The sequence below is a fragment of the Microcaecilia unicolor genome, chromosome 5, assembly GCF_901765095.1.
Source record: "Microcaecilia unicolor chromosome 5, aMicUni1.1, whole genome shotgun sequence".
NCBI classification, from domain to species: Eukaryota; Metazoa; Chordata; class Amphibia; order Gymnophiona; family Siphonopidae; genus Microcaecilia; species Microcaecilia unicolor.
Genome location: NC_044035.1, coordinates 196,057,663 through 196,080,570, shown reverse-complemented (window position 1 = coordinate 196,080,570; position 22,908 = coordinate 196,057,663). Strand labels below are relative to the sequence as shown.

The window sequence follows — 22,908 nt, the reverse complement described above, 5'->3', positions numbered from 1 at the left end:
GGGCTGGTGGTTGGGTGGCGGGGATAGTGCTGGGCAGACTTACACGGTCTGTGCCCTGAAAAGGTCAGGTACAAATCAAGGTAAGGTATGCACAAAAAGTAGCACACATGAGTTTATCTTGTTGGGCAGACTGGATGGACCATGCAGGTCTTTTTCTGCCGTCATCTACTATGTTACTATGTTACTGTGATACATAAAACACAGACAGACCCTCAACAATTTGAAACAACGGACCACAGATCAGTAATAGAGATAGGAAGGCAAAAACACTGGACTGGAAATCTCATGAAATCACACTCTGCATATAGAAACTGAAATCCAAAAGATCAGAATGCACATTTTCAAAAGCTAATTTAAGAAATCAGCAAGGATGACTTAGAAAGAGTCAGAGTAGTCCAAGGATGATAGCAAAACATTTGTAGTGGGCATTAATAAAGCACATTTTTTTCAACTAGAAGTACATTTCAAAGTGCAAACAGCCAATGTTTTGCAAAACAGTGGCCTCAGTAGGAGAGCAAAAACTCAACATGGAGGAGGCAGAGCCCAGCATCGTCATCGTCTCTCCTTCTCTGCTCATATCCAGCAGACCGCTAAGACCTGTTGTTTCTTTCTTTACAAGATCCGTAAAATCCGCCCCTTTCTTTCCGAGCACTCTACCAAAACCCTCATCCACACTCTTGTCACCTCTCGTTTAGACTACTGTAATCTGCTTCTTGCTGGCCTCCCACTTAGTCACCTCTCCCCTCTCCAATCGGTTCAAAACTCTGCTGCCCGTCTCGTCTTCCGCCAGGGTCGCTTTACTCATACTACCCCTCTCCTCAAGTCGCTTCACTGGCTCCCTATCCGTTTTCGCATCCTGTTCAAACTTCTTCTACTAACCTATAAATGTACTCACTCTGCTGCTCCCCAGTATCTCTCCACACTCATCCTTCCCTACACCCCTTCCCGTGCACTCCGCTCCATGGATAAATCCTTCTTATCTGTTCCCTTCTCCACTACTGCCAACTCCAGACTTCGCGCCTTCTGTCTCGCTGCACCCTACGCCTGGAATAAACTTCCTGAGCCCCTACGTCTTGCCCCATCCTTGGCCACCTTTAAATCTAGACTGAAAGCCCACCTCTTTAACATTGCTTTTGACTCGTAACCACTTGTAACCACTCGCCTCCACCTACCCTCCTCTCCTCCTTCCTGTACATATTAATTGATTTGATTTGCTTATTTTTTGTCTATTAGATTGTAAGCTCTTTGAGCAGGGGCTGTCTTTCTTCTATGTTTGTACAGCGCTGCGTACGCCTTGTAACGCTATAGAAATGCTAAATAGTAGTAGTAGTAGTCATCACTCACACATTGTGTGCTCTCTAGCATAGGGACAGATACCAAACAGTGCAGTTTCCTTCATTTACTCTATTGAAGTTCATGAACTTGTGACATTGAGATTTTCAATTGGATTATATGAATCTTGATGCTGACATTTTTGCTGAAACACAGCCATATTTAGTTTTTGATCTCCTATTGAGACCCTGTTCTGCAGTCATTGGATATTTGTACTTTGACTACATGATTGTGGCTTTATGGACTTGTGTACATTAATAAAGCACATTTTTTTAACTAGAGGTTTTTGGCACTCATCCTTGGATTACCCTGACTCTTAAGTCTGTTTCTTTAAACTTTTTATATTGGCTACATTGCTCTTGTTTTGTCTGTGTTTCCAAAAGCTATCATATTCCAATTTATAAATTCTAAATAAAATATTTTTTTCTACCTTTGTTGTCTGATCATTTCATTTTTCTATTTGCTTTAGTCTCAGGGTCTCTTTCCTGCTTTTCTCTCTTTTTTTCCTGTCTTTGCAGGGTCAACCATTCATCTTCCCTCTGCAACCCTTCTTCCCGAGGGAAATATTCTGTAACCTAATACAATCAATGGTACTAAGCCATGCAGACTACTGCAATGGAATCTATGCGGAATGTAAAGAACAACTCACAAAGAAACTCCAAACCGCCCAAATTAAGCACAGCAGCCAGGCTAATATTTGGTAAATCACGATTCGAACGTGCCAAACCCCTCCGAGAAAAACTGCACTGGCTACCAATCAAAGAACGTATCACTTTCAAAATCTGCACCCTGGTCCGCAAGATTATCTACGGCGAAGTCCCAGGATACATGACTGACCTCATAGATCTACCAACCAGAAACAGAACCGGATCATCATGAACATACGTAAACCTCCACTACCCAAACTGCAAAGGACTCAAATACAAAGCAACCTATGCATCCAGCTTCTCCTATATAAGCACACAACTATGGAACGCACTGCCAAAAGTTGTGAAAACAATCTACGACCATCTAAACTTCAGGAAATCACTAAAAACCAACCTGTCCAAAAAGGCGTACCTTACCGACCCAACATAAAGACCTATACTCTGCAACACAGCAAAACCAAAGATCATATTGGACACTATATAACCTTCCCTATCTTCGATCCTAATGTGCCTGAAACATACCTACCTTATTCGACCACATCACCACCTTGTATTTGTTCCTCTACCATACTTGGCGAACGCCTTTACAGGCGCCTTTACAGAGCCTGCAAATAGGTGGGAAAATGTGGGATACAAATGTAACAAATAAATAAATAGATAAATCTGTTCTGACCAATATCTCCTCTCTGTGTTCCTGTCTCTATTCTTTTCTCCATGTTCAGAATCTGCCCTCTTGGTGTCCCTATCCTCTCCTATGTTCTGCATTGCCCCTCTATGTACCTACCTTTACCTGTCCTGCATTTCCTCTGTGTCCCTATCCTTGTGATCTGCAATTGCCCTTGTGTCCCAATCCCCCATGTCCAACATTGCACCTATGTGTCCCTATCCCCTCTCTAACCAGCATTGCCCTTCTGTGCTCCTCCATGCCCAGCATCTCTTCTCTGTCTCTGTGACTCTCTTTTTTTCTCCTGCATCCACTAATTTGTGGCCAGTATTTTTCCCTCTCAATTCCCACCACTCCTTCATAGTCCAGTATTTCTCCCTCCTACATCCAGTGTCTTTCCTCCTCTTTTCCATCCAGCATCTATTTCTCTCTGTTCCCCTCCCCCAGTCCAGTTGTCTCTTTTTCTGTCTCCATCCCCCTCCTCCACTGGTCCACCTGACTCCACTTTCCTTCCTAAGTCCAGCACCTCTTCCCTTCTGTCCCTCCCCCTACTCTGGGGCCAGTATCTGTCCCTTTTTCTTCTATTCAATCCTGTCTCTCTTTCCCTAGTCCAACCTTTTTTCCTGTCCCCTTCCCTATCCAGGTTCTCCAGAGCATTACTTGCATATCTCTCTCTCCCTTTCCCTCTCCCCCCCAAGGTCAGTGTCCATTCCATCCAGCATCTTTCCCTGCCCCCCCCCCCGGTCCATCAGAGCAGAACTTGCATGTCTCTCTCTCTGTCTCCCCTACAATCCCCTTCCCAGGTCTGTGTCCATTCCAGCCAGGGCCCTGCTGATGCGGTAAGCGAGGTAAGCGCGCTTGCCTTCGAGGGGCGCCACTGCCCTGCCGTCCGTCTGCTCACTTGCAAAATCTTTCACCTGAACTTGTGATTCTCCTATCTCCGCTGCCCTCCCCTTTTTATGCAAAGGAGCAGTATTAATTGAGGCAGGCACACTCTTCAAGTTACGTGAGAATACAACCAGATTGCTATTTATGCTTCGGTTTGGGACTAGCTCCTCAGTCAGGGTGAGTTTCAGAGCTTGAAACAGCATTCAAATTAAAGAGAACCTGAAATTTTAAAAGTGCTAAAAATAAGTTTTAAAAGTATTTGCCTTAAATCTAATTGCAGAATTCAGGTGCTGGGAGTCTGTACTTGGTTGTCATATGCTCAGATTTGTTTAAATCATATGCAAATTAGTCCGGTGTTTTTCACTAAACATTCCCATGAGTGTCTGTATGTTAATCTGCATTCAAATAGAGCTCTCTGATTGGATGATCAGCTTCTGTTAAGAAATCTGCCCGGGAAGTGAACAGAGTGGGGGAAGGCCGACAGTCGCTCAAAAGAGCATGGTTCGGGATAAGGTATCTTTCAAAGATATCACCATAACAGGGAAGATAGAGTATCCTGATAGTGAGGTTGCAAAAGAGATTGTAGTAGATCGGGTATCTTTAAATAACAATAAAAATCAGACAAAAGATTGCCAATTAATACTGTCAAGTACTAAGCATGATGTACTTAGGAACAACAAACATAGTTTGAAATGTCTATATGCGAATGCCAGGAGCCTAAGAAATAAGATGGGGGAGTTGGAATATATTGCACTAAATGAAAAATTAGATATAATAGGCATCTCTGAGACCTGGTGGAAGGAGGATAACCAGTGGGACACTGTCATACCGGGGTACAAATTATATCGTAGTGATAGGGTGAATCGGATTGGTGGAGGGGTAGCATTGTATATTAACGAGAGCCTTGAATCAAATAGATTGAAAATTCTGCAGGAAACAAAACACTCCTTGGAATCACTGTGGATTGAAATTCCATGTGCAAAGGGGAAAAGGATAGTGATAGGAGTGTACTACCGTCCGCCTGGCCAGGACGAACAGACGGATGCGGAAATGTTAAAGGAAATCAGGGACGCAAACAAACTGGGCAACACAATAATAATGGGGGATTTCAATTACCCGCATATAGACTGGGTTAATGTAACATCTGTACACGCAAGGGACATAAGATTTCTTGATGAAATCAAGGACAGCTTCATGGAACAGCTAGTTCAGGAGCCGACAAGAGAAGGAAAAATACTAGACTTAGTCCTTAGTGGTGCTCATGATCTAGTGCAGGGGGTAACGATACGAGGGCCGCTTGATAACAGTGATCATAATATGATCGGTTTTGATATTGGCATTGAAGGAAGTGAAACTAGGAAATCAAGTACGCTAGCGTTTAACTATAGAAAAGGTGATTACGACAAAATGAGAAAAATGGTGAAAAAAAGACTGAAAGGAGCAGCTCGCAGAGTAAAAAACTTGCATCAGGCGTGGATGCTGTTTAAAAACACCATCCTGGAGGTTCAGGACAAATATATTCCACGTATTAGAAAAAAGGGAAAAAAGACTAAACGTCAGCCGGCGTGGCTAAACAGTAAGATAAAGGAAATCATTAGAGCCAAAAAAACAATCCTTCAGAAAGTGGAGAAGAGAACCAACTGAAAGTAACAGGATAGATCATAAGGAATGCCAAGCCAAATGCAAAGCGGAGATAAGGAGGGCAAAAAAGGACTTTGAGAAGAAATTAGCGTTGGAAGCAAAAATACATAGTAAAAATTTTTTTAGATACATTAAAAGCAGGAAACCGGCCAAAGTCGGTTGGGCCGCTGGACGAAAATGGTGTTAAAGGGGCGATCAAGGAGGACAAAGCCGTAGCGGAGAAATTAAATGAATTCTTTGCTTCGGTCTTCACCAAGGAGGATTTGGGGGGGACACCGGTGCCGGAAAGAATATTTGAAGCGGGGGAGTCGGAGAAACTAAACAAATTCTCTGTAACCTTGGAGGATGTAATGGGTCAGTTCAGCAAGCTGAAGAGTAGTAAATCACCGGGACCTGATGGTATTCATCCCAGAGTATTAATAGAACTAAAAAATGAACTTGCGGAGCTACTGTTAGAAATATGCAATCTGTCCCTAAAATCGAGTGTAGTACCGGAAGACTGGAGGGTAGCCAATGTTACTCCGATTTTTAAGAAGGGTTCCAGAGGAGATCCGGGAAATTATAGACCGGTGAGTCTGACGTCGGTGCCGGGCAAGATGGTGGAGGCTATTATTAAGAATAAAATTGCAGAGCATATACAAAAACATGGACTGATGAGACAAAGTCAGCACGGATTTAGTGAAGGGAAGTCTTGCCTCACCAATCTAATGCATTTTTTTGAGGGGGTAAGCAAACATGTGGACAATGGGGAGCCGGTTGATATTGTATATCTGGATTTTCAGAAGGCGTTTGACAAAGTGCCGCACGAAAGACTCCTGAAGAAATTGCAGTCATGGAATCGGAGGTAGGGTATTATTATGGATTAAGAACTGGTTGAAAGATAGGAAGCAGAGAGTAGGATTGCGTGGCCAGTATTCTCAGTGGAGGAGGGTAGTTAGTGGGGTCCCGCAGGGGTCTGTGCTGGGTCCGTTGCTTTTTAATGTATTTATAAATGACCTAGAGATGGGAATAACTAGTGAGGTAATTAAATTCGCCGATGACACAAAATTATTCAGGGTCGTCAAGTCGCAGGAGGAATGTGAACGATTACAGGAGGACCTTGCGAGACTGGGAGAATGGGCGTGCAAGTGGCAGATGAAGTTCAATGTTGACAAGTGCAAAGTGATGCATGTGGGTAAGAGGAACCCGAATTATAGCTACGTCTTGCAAGGTTCCGCGTTAGGAGTTACGGATCAAGAAAGGGATCTGGGTGTCGTCGTCGATGATACGCTGAAACCTTCTGCTCAGTGTGCTGCTGCGGCTAGGAAAGCGAATAGAATGTTGGGTGTTATTAGGAAGGGTATGGAGTCCAGGTGTGCGGATGTTATAATGCCGTTGTATCGCTCCATGGTGCGACCGCACCTGGAGTATTGTGTTCAGTACTGGTCTCCGTATCTCAAAAAAGATATAGTAGAATTGGAAAAGGTACAGCGAAGGGCGACGAAAATGATAGTGGGGATGGGACGACTTTCCTATGAAGAGAGGCTGAGAAGGCTAGGGCTTTTCAGCTTGGAGAAGAGACGGCTGAGGGGAGATATGATAGAAGTGTATAAAATAATGAGTGGAATGGATCGGGTGGATGTGAAGCGACTGTTCACGCTATCCAAAAATACTAGGACTAGAGGGCATGAGTTGAAGCTACAGTGTGGTAAATTTAAAACGAATCGGAGAAAATTTTTCTTCACCCAACGTGTAATTAGACTCTGGAATTCGTTGCCGGAGAACGTGGTACGGGCGGTTAGCTTGACGGAGTTTAAAAAGGGGTTAGATAGATTCCTAAAGGACAAGTCCATAGACCGCTATTAAATGGACTTGGAAAAATTCCGCATTTTTAGGTATAACTTGTCTGGAATGTTTTTACGTTTGGGGAGCGTGCCAGGTGCCCTTGACCTGGATTGGCCACTGTCGGTGACAGGATGCTGGGCTAGATGGACCTTTGGTCTTTCCCAGTATGGCACTACTTATGTACTTAGAGTGAGAGCTGTCCTTTGCCAAGAGAGACATCCAGCTGTGACTTCCTGTGTTTGTTGACTGAAGTTATAAAAGAGTGCCTGATTGTGGTAAATGAGAAAATATAAGTGAAAAGAGATTGGTGGCGATTGAAGTTTCTCTAGTGAGAAAAGGATCTGAATATTTCAGGATTACTTGAAGTTTATGAAGAATAGAAAAGGGTGAATTTCAGTTTAAGAGTGTTTAAATCCTATAAGCTATATAAAGGCTAGGTAGATTTAAGTGACTGTAAGCAAGGAAACCTTAATATTTGATCTGAAATAAATATTTGATCTGAGATAGTTGATCAGAGATAAATGTTTGATCTGAATTATATCCTTTGGTGCAAAGGAGATTAGAATGCAATAGAGTATTTCTTTCTGTTTACCAGTACAGTCAAACAATTCCATTCCACTTAAATAATTTTTTGTTACATATATGAGGGAGTAGTATCTGGATTTATTGTAAATCAAATTGATTCCATTCACAGGAATTCATATTCACCTTCATGCATTCATCCGATATTATCTTTTAAGGATGAAGTTTTATTTTATGTTCACTCTGTCTCTTGTGAGCTGAGCACAGTTAGTTTCCTCGGCTGGCACGACTACATATTAGAGGTATTTTGATACTGTGTGAAGTTTTACCACAGACGGGTGACATATATAAAACATTCTCCTTGGATAGGATGTGATATGTGAAAATACATTTTGCTTTAATGAAATTGCTAAACTTTAGAGTCAGAGACTTATCAATGAGGGATACATACAGTGCTATTTTTTCCTGAGGTCCGGCTTACTTGCCTGCTCCCTTCTGTTCCTGCTCTGCTGGGGGGGGGCGCCAACCGATAGTCTGCAGGGGGGCACCAGAGACCCTAGGCACGGCCCTGATTCCAGCCAACATCTTTCCCTGTCTCTTCTCTTGCCCTCCTCCTGGACACCCCCACCTGGTTTCAGTCTCTCCCTAGTCCCACTCTTTTCCTTCCCTTCCCCTCCCCCAAAGTAGCAATCCCACACTTGCCTTTAATGTCTTCCTGCTGCAATGTGCAGTGCTATCGTAGCGGTCTACGCTCTAGAGATCACAGCAGGCCTGCCTCAAGGACTCAGCCTTCATCCTGTGATGCATCCCACCCTTGTGGAAGCAGGAATTGCGTCAGAGGTGGCAGGCCTGCTGCAATCATTACAGTGCCGACTACCACAGTGTGGGAGAGTAGGGGAAGCAGTGGTGCAGAAATTTGAAGAAGATGACATGTCCAGATTCTTGCTCTGTCTTTCCTGTTGTGTTGTTCTGCGCTGGGTAGGCTTAGCCTCCTCAAGTCTTTTATATTGGATGCCTATGATATCATTTATAAGTGAAAGTAAAGATTCAGTGCAAGATTAGTTGACGTCATCCATATGTAGATTGAGATCCTCTAGTACAGTAAAGTGTGGGGAGGACAAGGAGTGGGGATTGATCAAATCTTTTATCCCTTTCCCAGCAGTGGTGTTATGGGGGATAGAGCAAGTGATTATAGTAGGAGAAAATCAAGGCTGGGTGGTGCCAGTTTTGAATGGGAGACTTTTAGTGAAGCCTTGCTAAACACACCTCAGGCAACTGCCTTTCTTCTACAACTTGGCATCCATATTAGGAGAAAGTCAAGAATCAGCGAGTACCAACTGGAAAAATGTTGAGATGCTAGGCCACATAAATTCACAGTGCATGTAGCTCTCTTGGCACGCCTTCATTTGAAGTGCCTCCAGTGGACCTTGTCAACTTAGTGGACTCAGTCCAGGAAGATCCTTCAAGATGTAATAATTGTCACCAGTCCAGTATGAGTCTTACTGTGTTGATTGACAAATAATTCTAGCCTGGAGAAAGGGGTGCCCTTCAGAATTTCCTCAGTTTCAGGAAATGTTTTCAACAGGTGCATCCAAACTAGTTTAGGAAAGGTCATATAGATGGGTATCACACCTAGGGGGTGTGGTCTCAGGAAAAAATTTAGATACACTTTCTAAAATCAAGGGCAATGTGGAACAGTGGCTTCTCTGGATTTGTCAATGTTTCTCAGGTTTTGTTGGCTTTCAAAAGAGCTTCAACTAGAAAGTCATAAGGCTTTAAATGGAAAGGTTTTGCCGTCTGGTGTGAGGCACGGCTTTAGATCCCTTCTACACCTTTCAGAGTCAGATCTCAAAACCAACTCTGAGTTTACCTTAATTCAGTTGGCGGTTACTATTATCGAGCTGAAGGTAACCCGTCTCTGCACAGCCTTTAGTTGTGGTCTTGCTTTTTTGAAGCCTCTCATTAAGCCAGTATCATGGGATTTCAGTGTTACCCAGCTGCTGAAAACGCCTTTTGAGCCACTTGATACCTGCCTCCTGTTTTCCAGCATTTCTTCTTCCCTTCTTCCACTTAAAACGTCTTTCCCTTCCTGCCTTCTGTTGTCCACCGTCACTCCCTTCCTCAAGTCCCACATGTCTCCTGATTTCCACTTCTATCTTTCTATCTCCCCATCCCTGCTCGCTTGCTCTCAAACCCCTTTCCCCAGTCTACCACAGCCTACCTACTAGAGATCGCCAGGCAGCAGTAATGAGTCACATTCGTTGTCTACCGCTGGCCCTGGAGTCTCTGTTCACCCTGTCTAACGTAATTTCCTGTTTCCTCAGGGGCAGGATGTGATAGAGAGGAGACTCCAGGGCCAATGGTGGACAGTGAATCTGAATCACTGCTGCCACCTGGTATTTTTAACAGCCAAGTTGAGGGACGCTGGGGGAGGGGGGGCGCGTTAAATTTGTTTTAATAACGCGTTAAATGCCCACCTCTAATAACTACATATATATTGACAAAACATGATAAGATATATTTATTGTGCTTTTCATTGCACCAGCATAAGAGTTATCCAAATGTGATATACAGGATCTCTCAAGCCCACTATAGGTGTATTGCAGGCAGGATATGAAGTCTGTGGGGAATTTTTACTATCTTAAAACAGCCCAGTCTTTCATAGCTGTCTACTTACACTGATGATTACGCGTTGCGTAGAGATAAGTAAGGAATTAGATATCTAAGGCAGAAGATATCCTGACTTCTGCACAGTTTTTGGCTTCCCAGATGTCCCTGGGACCAAAAAATGTATTGCTGCTTGCAGAGCTCGAACTATGGCCTCCTGTGCTGTACCCTGATGATATGTGGAGCTGAATGTCTTCCTATTCAATTCCTTTGGGGCAAGGGTCTGCTGCCCTGTGTCTTCATGCCATGGTCAGCAGTACAGAGAGGGATCCGAAGCACACAACAAACAGTACAAGGAAAAAAGCACCAAGAGCCTTCAAATCCGGAACAGGTCCTTTAATCAGTTGCATAAACTGATGCTGTACATCATTGACCCAACATGGGCAGTGTTTCAGCACTCAATGCCTGCATCAGAGGTCGTACAACATAAAAGTCCAAAATGACATAGCCCAACATCAGGCTTCTAGTAATGATAATTGACCTATCAGGGCTATGTCATTTTGAACTTTTATGTTGTACGACCCCTGATGCAGGCATTTAGTGCCAAAACATGTCCCGTGTCGCATCAGTAATATACAGCATCAGTTTATTTGACTGATAAAGGACTTTTTCTGGAATTGAAGGCTTCTGGTGCCTTTTTCCTTCTTCATGCCATGGGCTATGAAGCCTTGAAGGGAGATGGGGAGGATAGAGGGACAGACTTAGAGATGCAAAATACAAAAAATATAGTGGCCCAAAGAGAAATGAGAAGGGTAGGGTTGTGCCAACAATACTATGGGCTAAACCTATCACTGACTGCTTTTGACTTTCAAGGCCACTTGCTTTTTTGCAGAACAGACCTTTCATAATGAAAAGCAGTGTTTTATGATGAATATAATGTGATGTTCAGTTCTGATCGCCGTATCTCAAAAAAGATATAGCAGAATTAGAAAAGGTTCAAAGATGAACGACCAAAATGATAAAAGGGATGGAACTCCTCTCATAGGAGGAAAGGCTAAAGAGGTTAGGGCTCTTCAGCTTGGAAAAGAGATGGATGATTGAGGTCTACAAAATTCTGAATGGTGTAGAACAAGTAGAAGTAAATCGATTTTTTATTCGTTTCAAAAGTACAAAGACTAAGGGACACTCAAGGAAGTTATAATGGAAATACTTTTAAAACAAATAGGAGGAAATATTTTTTCACTCAACGGATAGTTAAGCCCTGGAACTCTTTTCTGGAGGATGTGGTAACAGCGGTTAGCGTATCTGGGTTTAAAAAGGGTTTGGACAAATTCCTGGAGGAAAAGTCCAAGGGAAGCAACTGCTTGCCCTGGGATTTGTAGTATGGAGTGTTGCTACGATTTGGGTTTCTGCCAGGTACTTGTGACCTGACTTGGCCACTGTTTGGAAAACAGGTTGCTGGGCTAGATGGACCATTGGTCTGACCCAGTATGGCTACTCTTATGTTCTTATGTTTCACTGTACCAAAAGTATGTAGCATAGTTTTAAAAAAATGCTTAGAATTGTTATGTTGTGTGGTTTGGTAATAAATGTGTACAGGGTTTGAAAAATTCTACTTAACCTGGGGCAAGCTGATTTTTTTTTCTGTATCTTCAGCTCTGATTGGGCTTTGGCAGGAAGAAGCGGAATCTGCAACTTTGGGTCTGGTCAGCACTCCAGGATACAGAGAGAGAGAGAGCTGTAACAGTGGGATGAGAGGTGTAGAAGAGGAATGAGAGGGTGTGGAAGTAGAGAGACCACTTATGATAGGTAGAGAGAGACAAGAGGAGAGCATCTGTTTACGGGCAGTTGAGAGAGACAGAAAGAGAATGATCAAAGCTAAAGAATGGTGGGTGGGTGGGGGGGGGCTTAGAGGAGGAAAGGGGAGAGAAGGCTGCACTCACCTTAGTTTGTACTCGTGCCACCTGACCCTCCCCCCCCCCCCCCAAAATGGCATGGTGTAATGTGGGAACACAAGGAGTTCATGGCAAATACATTTCGTCCTTCGTGAGTAAATCCTGATGAAGTTTTTCAAGCCTTGAACTTGGCTGACCTGTTCTCTGATTGCATGCCTTGGCTTCTTGCCTAGGATGGTAATGCAGTGTCTTTGTGTTATTGTAATTAGGGGATTATTTCTTTGCTTTCATTCCATTGTTGTATTTGTTTTACAGTGCTAAAGAACCATACAGATGTCTGGTTTGTGTTTCTGCCTGCAGCTCCTGTGAAAACACAAGCTCCTGCAATTTTATCCCTAGCTGCACTGGTGGTTGTTCTGGGTCTCCTCACTTTGGTGCTCTTAGGACAACTCCTGAGCTTCCACATCTATCTCAGTATGTATTCTTTCAATCACCGTACCAAGCACCCACTCTTAAATTATATAGAAACATCTCAACAGCTACATTTTTCATCCATATGTATTTTTCCAAACAAAACCTTATAAGTTTGTGGCATATGTGTGAAGAATTTTTCATTCCCTTTCGGAGACACTCAGTTTGTTTGTTTGCCCCTCCTTGTGTGTCCAATATTTTTTTGTTATGTTATTCTGGATAATTGCTGTTGTGCCTATGCATTCCCTTCCCTCTTGTCTCAGTTTTTGATTTTTTTGTTTTTAAATCTTTCATTTTGATATGTTTTTACAGCCTTTTTTTATATTGGACTTTGTACATTGCTATGAAGTTCTTGCAAATGGTGATCAAATACTAATAAATACAAATACAGTTGTATTTTATTATAATTTGGTTCATGCCTTTTTATATTTGTAAGTCAAGGCAAGTTACATTCAGGTACGATAGGTATTTCCCTGTTCCTGAAGGGCTCACAATCAAAGTTGTACCCGAGGCAATGAAGTGTTAAGTGAGAAAGATGGGTAGTAACGAAGTACTTGTACTTTATTACAGTACTTAAGTACAGTTGGCAGTACTTTTGTAGCAAGTTAAAATTTTTTTTACAATACTTTTTACTTAAGCTGTATTTTTGTACTTTGTAATGAAGTACAAGTTTAGAAAGTATCTTTTCAAAAAAAGTATTTTCCATGCCGCTACTTGTAGCTGATTGGGCCCAAACTTCCGGTCCCAAAAACAGCTGAGCTAGGACTGGATGTTCAGGCCCAATCAGATGCAAGCCAGCATCTTAAAATTATACGGTACTACTTCAGTGAGAACCACGATTAATTTATCCCCGCAGTAATGGTGATAAAGATTAGCTGCCCTGGCCTGCCCCCCTCCCCGAGTGTACCTTAATGTGCCCTGATGGTCTAGTGGCCTCTTCAGGCTGGAAAGAACCCCACTGTGTCCTGCTCACTGCTGCTGCTTTCTTTTTTTTTTTTTAATTTATTTATTTATAATTTCAATATAATACAAGTTAAACTCTTGCTAAAGAAAAACAGACCATATAATTTCCAAAAATATACAATATCAACTCCTTTAAATTAAAAGGAAAAAGAAAAATCAATACTCTTCTTAGACCACCATTGAAAATTGTGGGGGCGTGAGGAAAGAAAACTGGTGGATTTCAATCTAAGGTAACTTATAATAAACAAATGAAAGGCCTGATTTACTCCTTATTATACATTCGTTAAACCTAGTTCTCTTAACATCAGAGTCTATCTGGTTATTTTCTTCATTTCTACAAAAACTTTCAGCTGCTCAGGTTCGAAAAATACATATTTTTTATCCAAGTAAGTTATCATGCATTTGCACGGGTAAGACAAGGTAAATCGAGCTCCCAAATTTCGAATATCCTCTCTAAATAAAAGAAAAGCTTTTCTCCTATCCTGTGTGGTTTTTACCACATCAGGATATATCCATATTTTCTCACCCAAAAAGACTTTTGTTAAATTTTTGAAGTAAAGTTTCATATTGAATTAAGTCCTGTTCAAAGACCAATGATACAAGTAGTGTTCTTCTTTCAAGTATTTCAATTCAGAGCGTTCTAAGAGAGCAGTTAAATTCTGTATTGCCTGTGTTTCCTTCAAACTCCCAGAGTTTTTTGTAGCAGGCAAATAATAAATTTATTAACTGGAGGAAAAGATTCTGGAGAGTACTGAAGAATTTCAGCCAAATACTTCTTAAACAAGTCATAGCGTCCATTTCTATGGATCTGGGAAAATTCAACAAACGCAGATTTAAACGTCTATTATAGTTTTCAAACTGCTCAATCTTACGATGAGTCATTAATTTATCCTTAACAAGGGCTTCTGTCTTCTGCTTTAGAGTGGAAAGATCTTGTTGTACAGCATTATTGTTTTCAGCCGATTCTTTTTTGAAAGTTTCAAATGCACTTGTCAAAAAGTCCAATTTACTCACCATTTGAGCAACTGAGGTAGTCAAAGATTGTAAAGCCTCCCGAATAGAGTCTATGTTGCTGCCATGGGAGCCGCAAGCTCGACTTGCTGGTATCTCCGAGGGTTTCAGACTGAGCTCCGACGATAGGAGATCCCGTTGCGCCACTTTCGGACGTCTCAAGGGATTCTAGCCCACTTCTGAGTCCTGCAGGGCATGGTGGCGGGTTAACATCCGGCGAGGACAAAGTTGTTACTATTTCCTGTGAGGGAGAAACTCCACCATTTTCTCCCCCCGCGGGAATCAAACTCGAGCCGGTTTGACGAGGAGTGCTAGTGGCGAATCTGTCCAGTGTCGTCTGGGTAAGGGCATTATTGGGGTTTATCGTCGGTAAACCCTTAAGTACCCCTTTCCTCTTGGTGTGAGGCATATTTGAACGTTTAAAGAAAAACTTTCTCAATAAGAAAAATCGTATCCACCAGGGAAAATCTCAGCGACATGACAGAGCGTCCTTCTAGTAATCCGCCATCTTGACACGCCCCCCACATCACTGCTGCTGCTTTCAATACCACTGCTTTTCTAAAATGTCTGCTGAGACATCGCGCAACGGCCTCATGAGACCTCCGTTTGTAGTGTGGTGAGCAGGGAAATTTATGCATATGAGCTATGCATTCAATTTCTCTTAAAGCAATAAACTATGCTAAATTTTGAATTGTTTTCTTACCTTCTCTTTAGTGCTGAATCTGTATTACAGCCTAAGTTGCACTGTGTAGGTCCAGCACTAGGCAGGATGGATGAAAGTTGCTCTTCCCGTAATGCAGCATTTTCAAAGAGGTCAATATTCAAGCAATCTACGCACCTCACTTAAGCAGTTAGGTATCTAAAACTGGAAAAAGTTCCCTGAGTTCATAAATTTAGTACGTGCTTGTACTAGTTACCTAAAAGTGGTTAGGACTAGGGCACTAGACACCAAATTTAGGAATCCTAATGCTAGATGAGTGAATAGCAGACCTAAATTTAAGGACTCAGTTTTAGGCCCTTAAAAGGCAATTCTGTAACTGGGCCATATATGTGACATAAATGGGCATGTCTGAGAACACCATACACCCCCATGCCTCTACCCCTCTGTAGCCTTTAAATGTATGAAATAGCTCTTGTCCAGAATAGAGGTATTGCTATGCAACTCCATTGAGAGAGAGGATGTTGAACCATTAAGTACTAAGAGACTCCTCTTGCTGGCTCATCTGGAGAATTACATTGAGGGGTGGGATTGAGGGGCAGCTGGAATCAGACATCTTTGTTCAGAGGGACTGAGGATTTTGAACCAGAATACAGCTGGAAAAGGGAAGAGCATCTGGTAAGAGGCATGGGGGGGTGGGGGAGGCTGGAATAAAGATGGATGAAGTGAGTGAGGGGCTGTGGATGAGATGTGGGAGGCTGGAAAAAAGGTGGTATATGTGTTTAAGGAGAGAGCTGGAAAAGGTGGATATAGGTGTGTAGGAAGGTGCATGGGAACGTGCAGCTATGGTGGTGGTTGTGGAGTGGGGGTGTATCATGCCTAGGAGCTAATGCTCTGCTACCTGTTAGAATTGTAAGCAAAGCAGGAATGTAAACCTGCTGTTAAAAGAAAATTAAACCATTGTAAATCAGTTTCTCTGAGGACAAGCAGGCCATAATTCTCACAATTGGGTGATAACACGATCCCACATTGCCCAGTCTGGAACTTTTAACAACCTTCAAAAGAGCTTTTGTAGTGTGCAAGGCATGCTGCACTGCACATGTGCGAGTGCCTTCCTGTCCGCTATGAGAGTTAAGTTGCCACAGTTTTTATCGCGCCTGCTCTTCACACTGCTCGGTGTGAAGAGTTTTCTGAATGCCTTTTGACATATTTTTGTTCGCTATTTTTTGGTGTTCCCATGTTCGGGTTCCCTCCTCCTTTATTGTTTATAGTACATTTTCCCTGCTTATAGCTTCCTTTATTTTTCTTGCGTCACTGGGCCGTTTTTAGGCCTTGACTTTGTGTGCGTTCTCTCGTTGTTTTTTATTCTTGGTGCCTTGCCCCTTTTATGGCACCATAGCATTATTTGATTGGCTGCAGAATTTTTCTCTTTCGTGTCCATAAAAGCTCCCAGTGGCTTTAATCGCTGTACCCGATGCAATCAGACACCCATTCTTGATGTCTTCAGTGTTTAGGGCCTGACCATTGTGCCTGTTAACGTGTGTCATAAGAATATACATAAGAGTAGCCATACTGGGTCAGACCAATGGCCCATCTAGCCCAGTATCCTATTTTCCAAACAGTGGCCAAGTCAGATCACAAGTACCTGGCAGAAATCCAGATCGTGGCAAACACTCCATACTACAAATCTCAGGGCAAGCAGTTGCTTCCCTTGGATTTTTTCCTTCAGGAATTTGTCCAAACCTTTTAAACCCAGATACACTAACCGCTGTTACCACAATCCTCCGACAAAGAGTTCCAGAGTTTAACTATTCGTTGATGTGAAAAATATTTCCACCTATTTGTGTCACGGTTGTGCCCAGGTCCCTGGCTCGCAGTCACCTCGGTCCCCGGGGTTTAGACCTGGGGAATGCTGCGAAGTGATGGTTTACCGTTTTCCATGTTCCAGAAGATATGCTGGTCCGGTCTGGTCCGGTCCGGTCCGGTCCGGATCTTCCAGCTCTCCAGATTGTTTTGGGAGTTCTTTGGAACCAAGCAGCACCCATACCTGGTGAACTCCCTTGTGACCTGCCTTTATTAACCACCTGGTAAGGTTCCTAGTTGCCTTGCAACAGTGTTCTTCAGAGGCGTTCCTTTGGTGTGAGTTGTTGCAGTGCCTTTGTGCTTTTCGTGTTGGTGACTTTTACTCTGCTTGTTTTTGGACTATCTTCTGCCTGCCACCTGCCCAGACCCGGATTGTTATTGGACTATTCTTCTGCCTGCTGCCTGCCCAGACCCGGATTGTTATTGGACTATTTTTCTGCTTGCTGCCTGCCCAGACCCGGATTGTTTATTGGACTATTCTTCTGTCTAGAGCCTGCCCTGACCCGGCTTGTTTCTGGATTGTTCGTTTGCATGCTGTTTTTCCTGGAACCCAGCATGTGTCTAGTGTTCCTGTTATTTGTCAGCCTGCTGCTGTGTCCTGCCTTGTCCTGCAAGTCCTACCGGCCGCCTGATGCCCAGAGCTCAACTCTTGGTGAAAGGTGGCCAAGTGTAGGTGAAGCCTTGCTCCAGTCCACTGTGTTCCAGTTCGGTCTGCCTTAGCTGGTGTTGGGGTGATTCTCTGCCGCTGCCGCTCCTCGGCAGTGGCCAAGGGCTCACAAACCTAGGTTCCTGCTGTGTATACGTGACAGTTTGCAAGGCCATAAGCTCGGAGGTATCATCCCTCACGCAGGCGCTGCAGGAGCATGCCAGGATACTTCATACGTTGGGAGCACGTATGGAGCAGCTTGAGCGACTGATGGCGGCCTCTATGGGGGCCGCAGCGGACGCCTCCGGTTTAGCACCAGCGAGAGCTCCGGCCACATCAGGAATCGGTCTAAAGTCACTTCCTAGATATGATGGTAAATCCCAAGGGCTGTAGAGGGTTCTTAACCAGTGCGAAATAATTTTTGAGCTCCAGGCCCAAGATTTTCCTACGGAGAGAACCCGGATAGCTTATATAATGTCCCTGCTGTCCGGCCAAGCCTTAGATTGGGCGTCCCCGCTTTGGGAAAAGAACGATCCGGTGCTTCAGGATTTCCGGGGCTTCGTGGAGCACTTCAAACGAGTGTTTGACCAGGGAAGGTTACTTGAGCTACTTCTGCACTCCTGAGACACAAACAGGGAACCTAGACCTTAGGGGACTATGCGATTAGGTTCTGCACCTTGGCCTCTGAATTGGACTGGAATAATGAGAGTCTGCTCGCAACCTTTTGGCAGGGGCTAGCACCGCAGATTAAGGATGAGCTAGCCGGACGCGAACTTCCCACCAGGCTGGATGACCTGATTAAACTGTGTACTATGATTGATATTCGATTTCAGGAGCGGGGCAAAGAACGGCGTTCAATTGAAAGGATAGGTATGAAGACGTCGAGCCAACAAGGGCTACCACCGGCTCCTCGTACACGGGAGACTCCCCCGCAACCACCGGCAGAACCCATGCAATTAGGTCATACCTCTCTCACGAGTCAAGAAAGACAGCGACGTCGGACCCTCAACCTCTGCTTATACTGTGGTGAGACGGGACACTACGCGGTCAACTGCCCACAGAAACCCGGCTCTTTAGGGCCAGGATTAACTGCAGGAGCTGTAGTAAGCCAATCCTCTAACCTTCTGCGCACTCAGTTTCTCATGCCAGCGGTTCTTGACCTAGGTCATAAGCAGGAGCATACTGAGATCTTTTTGGATTCTGGGGCAGGTGGAAGCTTTATAATCGCATCTCTAGTCCAGCAACTGAACATTCCTACACAAGAACTACCTAAGACCATCCCGCATTTTTTGGTGTATGGTAGTATCCAAGGCTATGTAAATACTCAAACGGTGCCTGTGAGCCTACAGATTGGCGATCACCGGGAGGATATCTCTCTATATGTCCTTCCTTCAGCAGTACAACCCATCGTTTTAGGTCTTCCCTGGCTACAGAGACACAACCCGGTCCTAGACTGGGGTAAAGGTGAGATCGTGGACTGGGCGAGTCGTGCCGAAACCTTGTTTCATCCCTGACACCGATAGTGTGGTCGGCGAACAGTTGGACCAGGATTCAGATGCATGGATGGATATTAGTGACTCTCAGGACTCTAGACTTTTACAAGGGGGATGACCTGTGCATGTGCCTTACCCTGATCAGCCAGTGCCAAGTGGAATCCGGTAACGGGCCCAGGTCTCAAGATCTGGCCAACAGGACTGCTGAGACGCCTCCTTGGGGCCAGGATCCTGCACTTTACGTAGAAGTCGACCCCAGGACCTAAGCTTCAGGACAATCCGGAGCGCCGGAGATCTAAGAATCAAAAGACTAGTTCGCAGCAAACCATGGCCTGTAGCTCCACTCCAGTGCCAAGGCACTCAACACCGCTTGGTGAACAAAGCCCAGTCCCGCCCTCAACTGGCCAGCTCCCGGCCGGCGCCTAAGGATATGGACATTGGAAGACTACCTTATCGGGCCAGCCAATTTCACCCAGAAGATCCAGGGAAACCCGGACCCCCGAGAAGCCCGGGGAGGCCTTAAGGGAGGGATACTGTCACGGTTGTGCAGAGGTCCCTGGCTCGCAGTCACTTCGGTCCCCAGGGTTTAGACCTGGGGAATGCTGCGAAGCGATGGTTTACCGTTTCCCATGTTCCAGAAGATATGTTGGTCCGGTCCGGATCTTCCAGCTCTCCAGATTGTTTTGAGAGTTTTTTTGGAACCAAGCAGCACCCATACCTGGTGAACTCCTTGTGACCTGCCTTTATTAACCGCCTGGTAAGTTCCTAGTTGCCTTGCAACAGTGTTCTTCAGAGCATTCCTTTGGTGTGAGTTGTTGCAGTGCCTTTGTGCTTTTCGTGTTGGTGACTTTTACTCTGCTTGTTTTTGGACTATTCTTCTGCCTGCCGCCTGCCCAGACCCAGATTGTTTATTGGACTATTCTTCTGCATGCCAGAACCGGATGTTTATTGGACTATTCTTCTGCCTGCTGCCTGCCCAGACCCGGATTGTTTATTGAACTATTCTTCTGTCTAGAGCCTGCCCTGACCGGGCTTGTTTCTGGATTGTTCGTTTGCATGCTGTTTTTCCTGGAACCCAGCGTGTCTAGTGTTCCTGTTATTTGTCAGCCTGCTGCTGTGTCCTGCCTTGTCCTGCAAGTCCTACCGGCCGCCTGAAGCCCAGAGCTCAATTCTTGGTGAAAGGTGGCCAAGTGTAGGTGAAGCCTTGCTCCAGTCCACTGTGTTCCAGTTCCGGTCTGCCTTAGCTGGTGTTGGGGTGATTCTCCTGCCGCTGCTGCTCCTTGGCAGTGGCCCAAGGGCTCACAAACCTAGGTTCCTGCTGTGTATATGTGACAATTTGTTTTAAAAGTATTTCCATGTAACTTTCTCGAGTATCTCCTAGTGTTTGTACTTTTGGAACGAGTAAAAAATCGATTTACTTCTACTCGTTCTACACCACTCAGGATTTTGTAGACCTCAATCATATCTCCCCTCATCCTTCTCTTTTCCAAGCTGAAGAGCCCTAACCTCTTTAGCCTTTCCTCATTCGAGAGGAGTTCCATCCCCTTTTATTTTGGTTGCTCTTCTTTGAACCTTTTTTTAATTCTGCTATATCTTTTTTGAGGTACTGCGACTAGAACTGAACGCAATACTCAAGGTGCGGACGCACCATGGAGCGATACAAAGGCATTACCGTGTTTTCGGTCATATTCACCATGCCTTTTTGTAATAATTCCTAGCATCCTATTTGCTTTTTTGGCAGCCGCCGCACACTGAGCAGAAGCTTTCAATGTATTCTCCGAGGACAAGCAGGCTGCTTGTTCTCATGATTGGGTCGTCGTCCGCGATGGCCCAGGAGACTGGCAAAATTTGCATAGCAAAAAGAAAGAGCCTTCCAGAACACTGCGTTGCGCGGGCCAAACACACCGCGCATGCGTGAATGGCTTCTCGCCCGTGACGCGACTGTGCCCTCCTCAGTTGCTTTTTTTCCGTGATGGTGGTAGCACGGAGTTTTTCTTATTCTGTGTTGCCTTCGGCCCAGGAGATCATGTAGTGAGTTTTTCTTTTTATTATACTTTCTTTTGTTTAGTTTTCTGAAAGTTAAAATTGTAGTTTAGTATCCTTATTTTCTTAGTTTTCTCAACTATTTATAAGTTTTCTTTCTTTTCGTTGCGGCCCACTTTTGGCTGCGCGGTTGGGGTTGATTTTCCTTTTTTCTCTTATTTGTGCCTTTTTTGTTGGCACAATCGCATCTTTTAATTTCACAGCCGCCGTTTTTCCGTCCATGTCATCGAGGACACCCAGCGGCTTCAAGCGTTGTACTTGATGCAACCGGACCATCTCGGGTACCGACCCCCACGTGTGGTGTCTACAGTGCCTTGGACCCGAAACATCTCCAGCTGCTTGTAAGCTGTGTCTTTGATGAAAAGCAGACACAAGTTGCTCGAGAGGCTCAGCGCGAAAAACTTCTTGCTGATCGGTTCAGTCCTTTGACGTCGGCATCATCATCAGTACCGAGGTCGGCGGCATCGACTTCGAGAGCGCAGGTAATGGCTGCCGAGCGACCACATTGCGCTGTGAGCAGCAAGGCATCGAGTGGGTCTCCACCTGTCTCGAGGCCTACTATGCAGGCCCCCTGGGACCGACCTTTGTGGGACCCGGCCCCGAGGAGGCGTGAGGATTCCGCGTCGGCGCCGGAAGGACCGCTCACCCTCTATACATGAGGTGCCGATGCGCCACTCATCTGGCAGCCTGGTACCGGCTCTCGAGCCCCCTTAGATTCAGCCACCGACTCCTGCACTGGCCCCCCGGCCTTTTCCGATGGAAGCTCTCGACGAGCGTATCAGTGCCCTTCTTCCAGAGCTTCTGAAGGGACTGCTGCGTCGGTCTGCTTCGGTGCCAGAGGTGCTTGCGCCTTCTTCATCGACTGTGGAAGCGGCATCTGGTCCTTCACCTGTGGTGAGGTCCCCGGCGTCAGCAACCACCCGGGCCGATTCTCCCTCGACGCCGGCGGTGGAAGCTTTGCCGCAGTCCAGGCAGGAGTTGACTTTTTGACATCTTCCTCGAAGTCGTCGATCCTTGACATCGAGACAGGCTGGGTTCGGGCTGCTCTTAGAGAGCTTTTGTCTGATACCGATGATGAGCACTCATGGGAGGAGGAGGAAGATCCTAGATACTTTTCGGAAGATGTCATATGGGGTCCCCTCTGATCCTACTCCGCCAATTGAAAGAAGGTTGTCTCCACCTGATAGTCTTTCTTTTTCCTCCTTTGTTCGGGAAATGTCTAAGGACATTCCCTTCCCTATGGAGGTTGTGGATGAGCTCAGGGCCGAGATGCTCGAAGTCTTGGATTATCCTTCTCCACCTACAGAGCTTGTAACGGCTCCCTTGCATAACACACTCGGGAAGTTCTTATGCGAAATTGGTCGTTCCCTCTTTCTAATCCAGTGGTCCCCAAGAAAGCAGTCTCAGTATAGAGTCCATGGAGAACCTGTAATGGTGAAGTCTCAACTGCCTCATGATTCTATGGTGGTGGACTCTGCTCTCAGTAGAGCCAAGAGTACTAGAGACTATGCCTCGGCGCCCCCAGGCAGAGAGTCTAGGACCTTGGACTCTTTTGGGAGGAAAACTGCTATGCTGCCGCCAAGATCCAAACTTGCCAACTCTACACGAGCATCCACTTGCGGAACTTGGTGAGGCAACTGTCCAGTTTGGTCAAAGCACTTCCTCCAGAGCTCGCCAAGCCTTTTCACCAGGTTGTCAGACAGCAGAAGGCTTGTCGTAAATTTCTGGCCAGGGGTAACG

General features: G+C 45.0%; 1 protein-coding gene across 1 annotated transcript in view; it reads left to right on the top strand.

Annotated features, from left to right (window-relative positions):
- Positions 1–22,908, top strand: part of ZDHHC1 (zinc finger DHHC-type containing 1) — a 433,998-nt gene that overhangs the window by 161,101 nt on the left and 249,989 nt on the right. Inside the window, exon 6 of the mRNA XM_030203691.1 lies at positions 12,336–12,494. Coding sequence (XP_030059551.1) covers positions 12,336–12,494 — 159 coding nt within the window. The remainder of the gene's footprint in view (positions 1–12,335; positions 12,495–22,908) is intronic.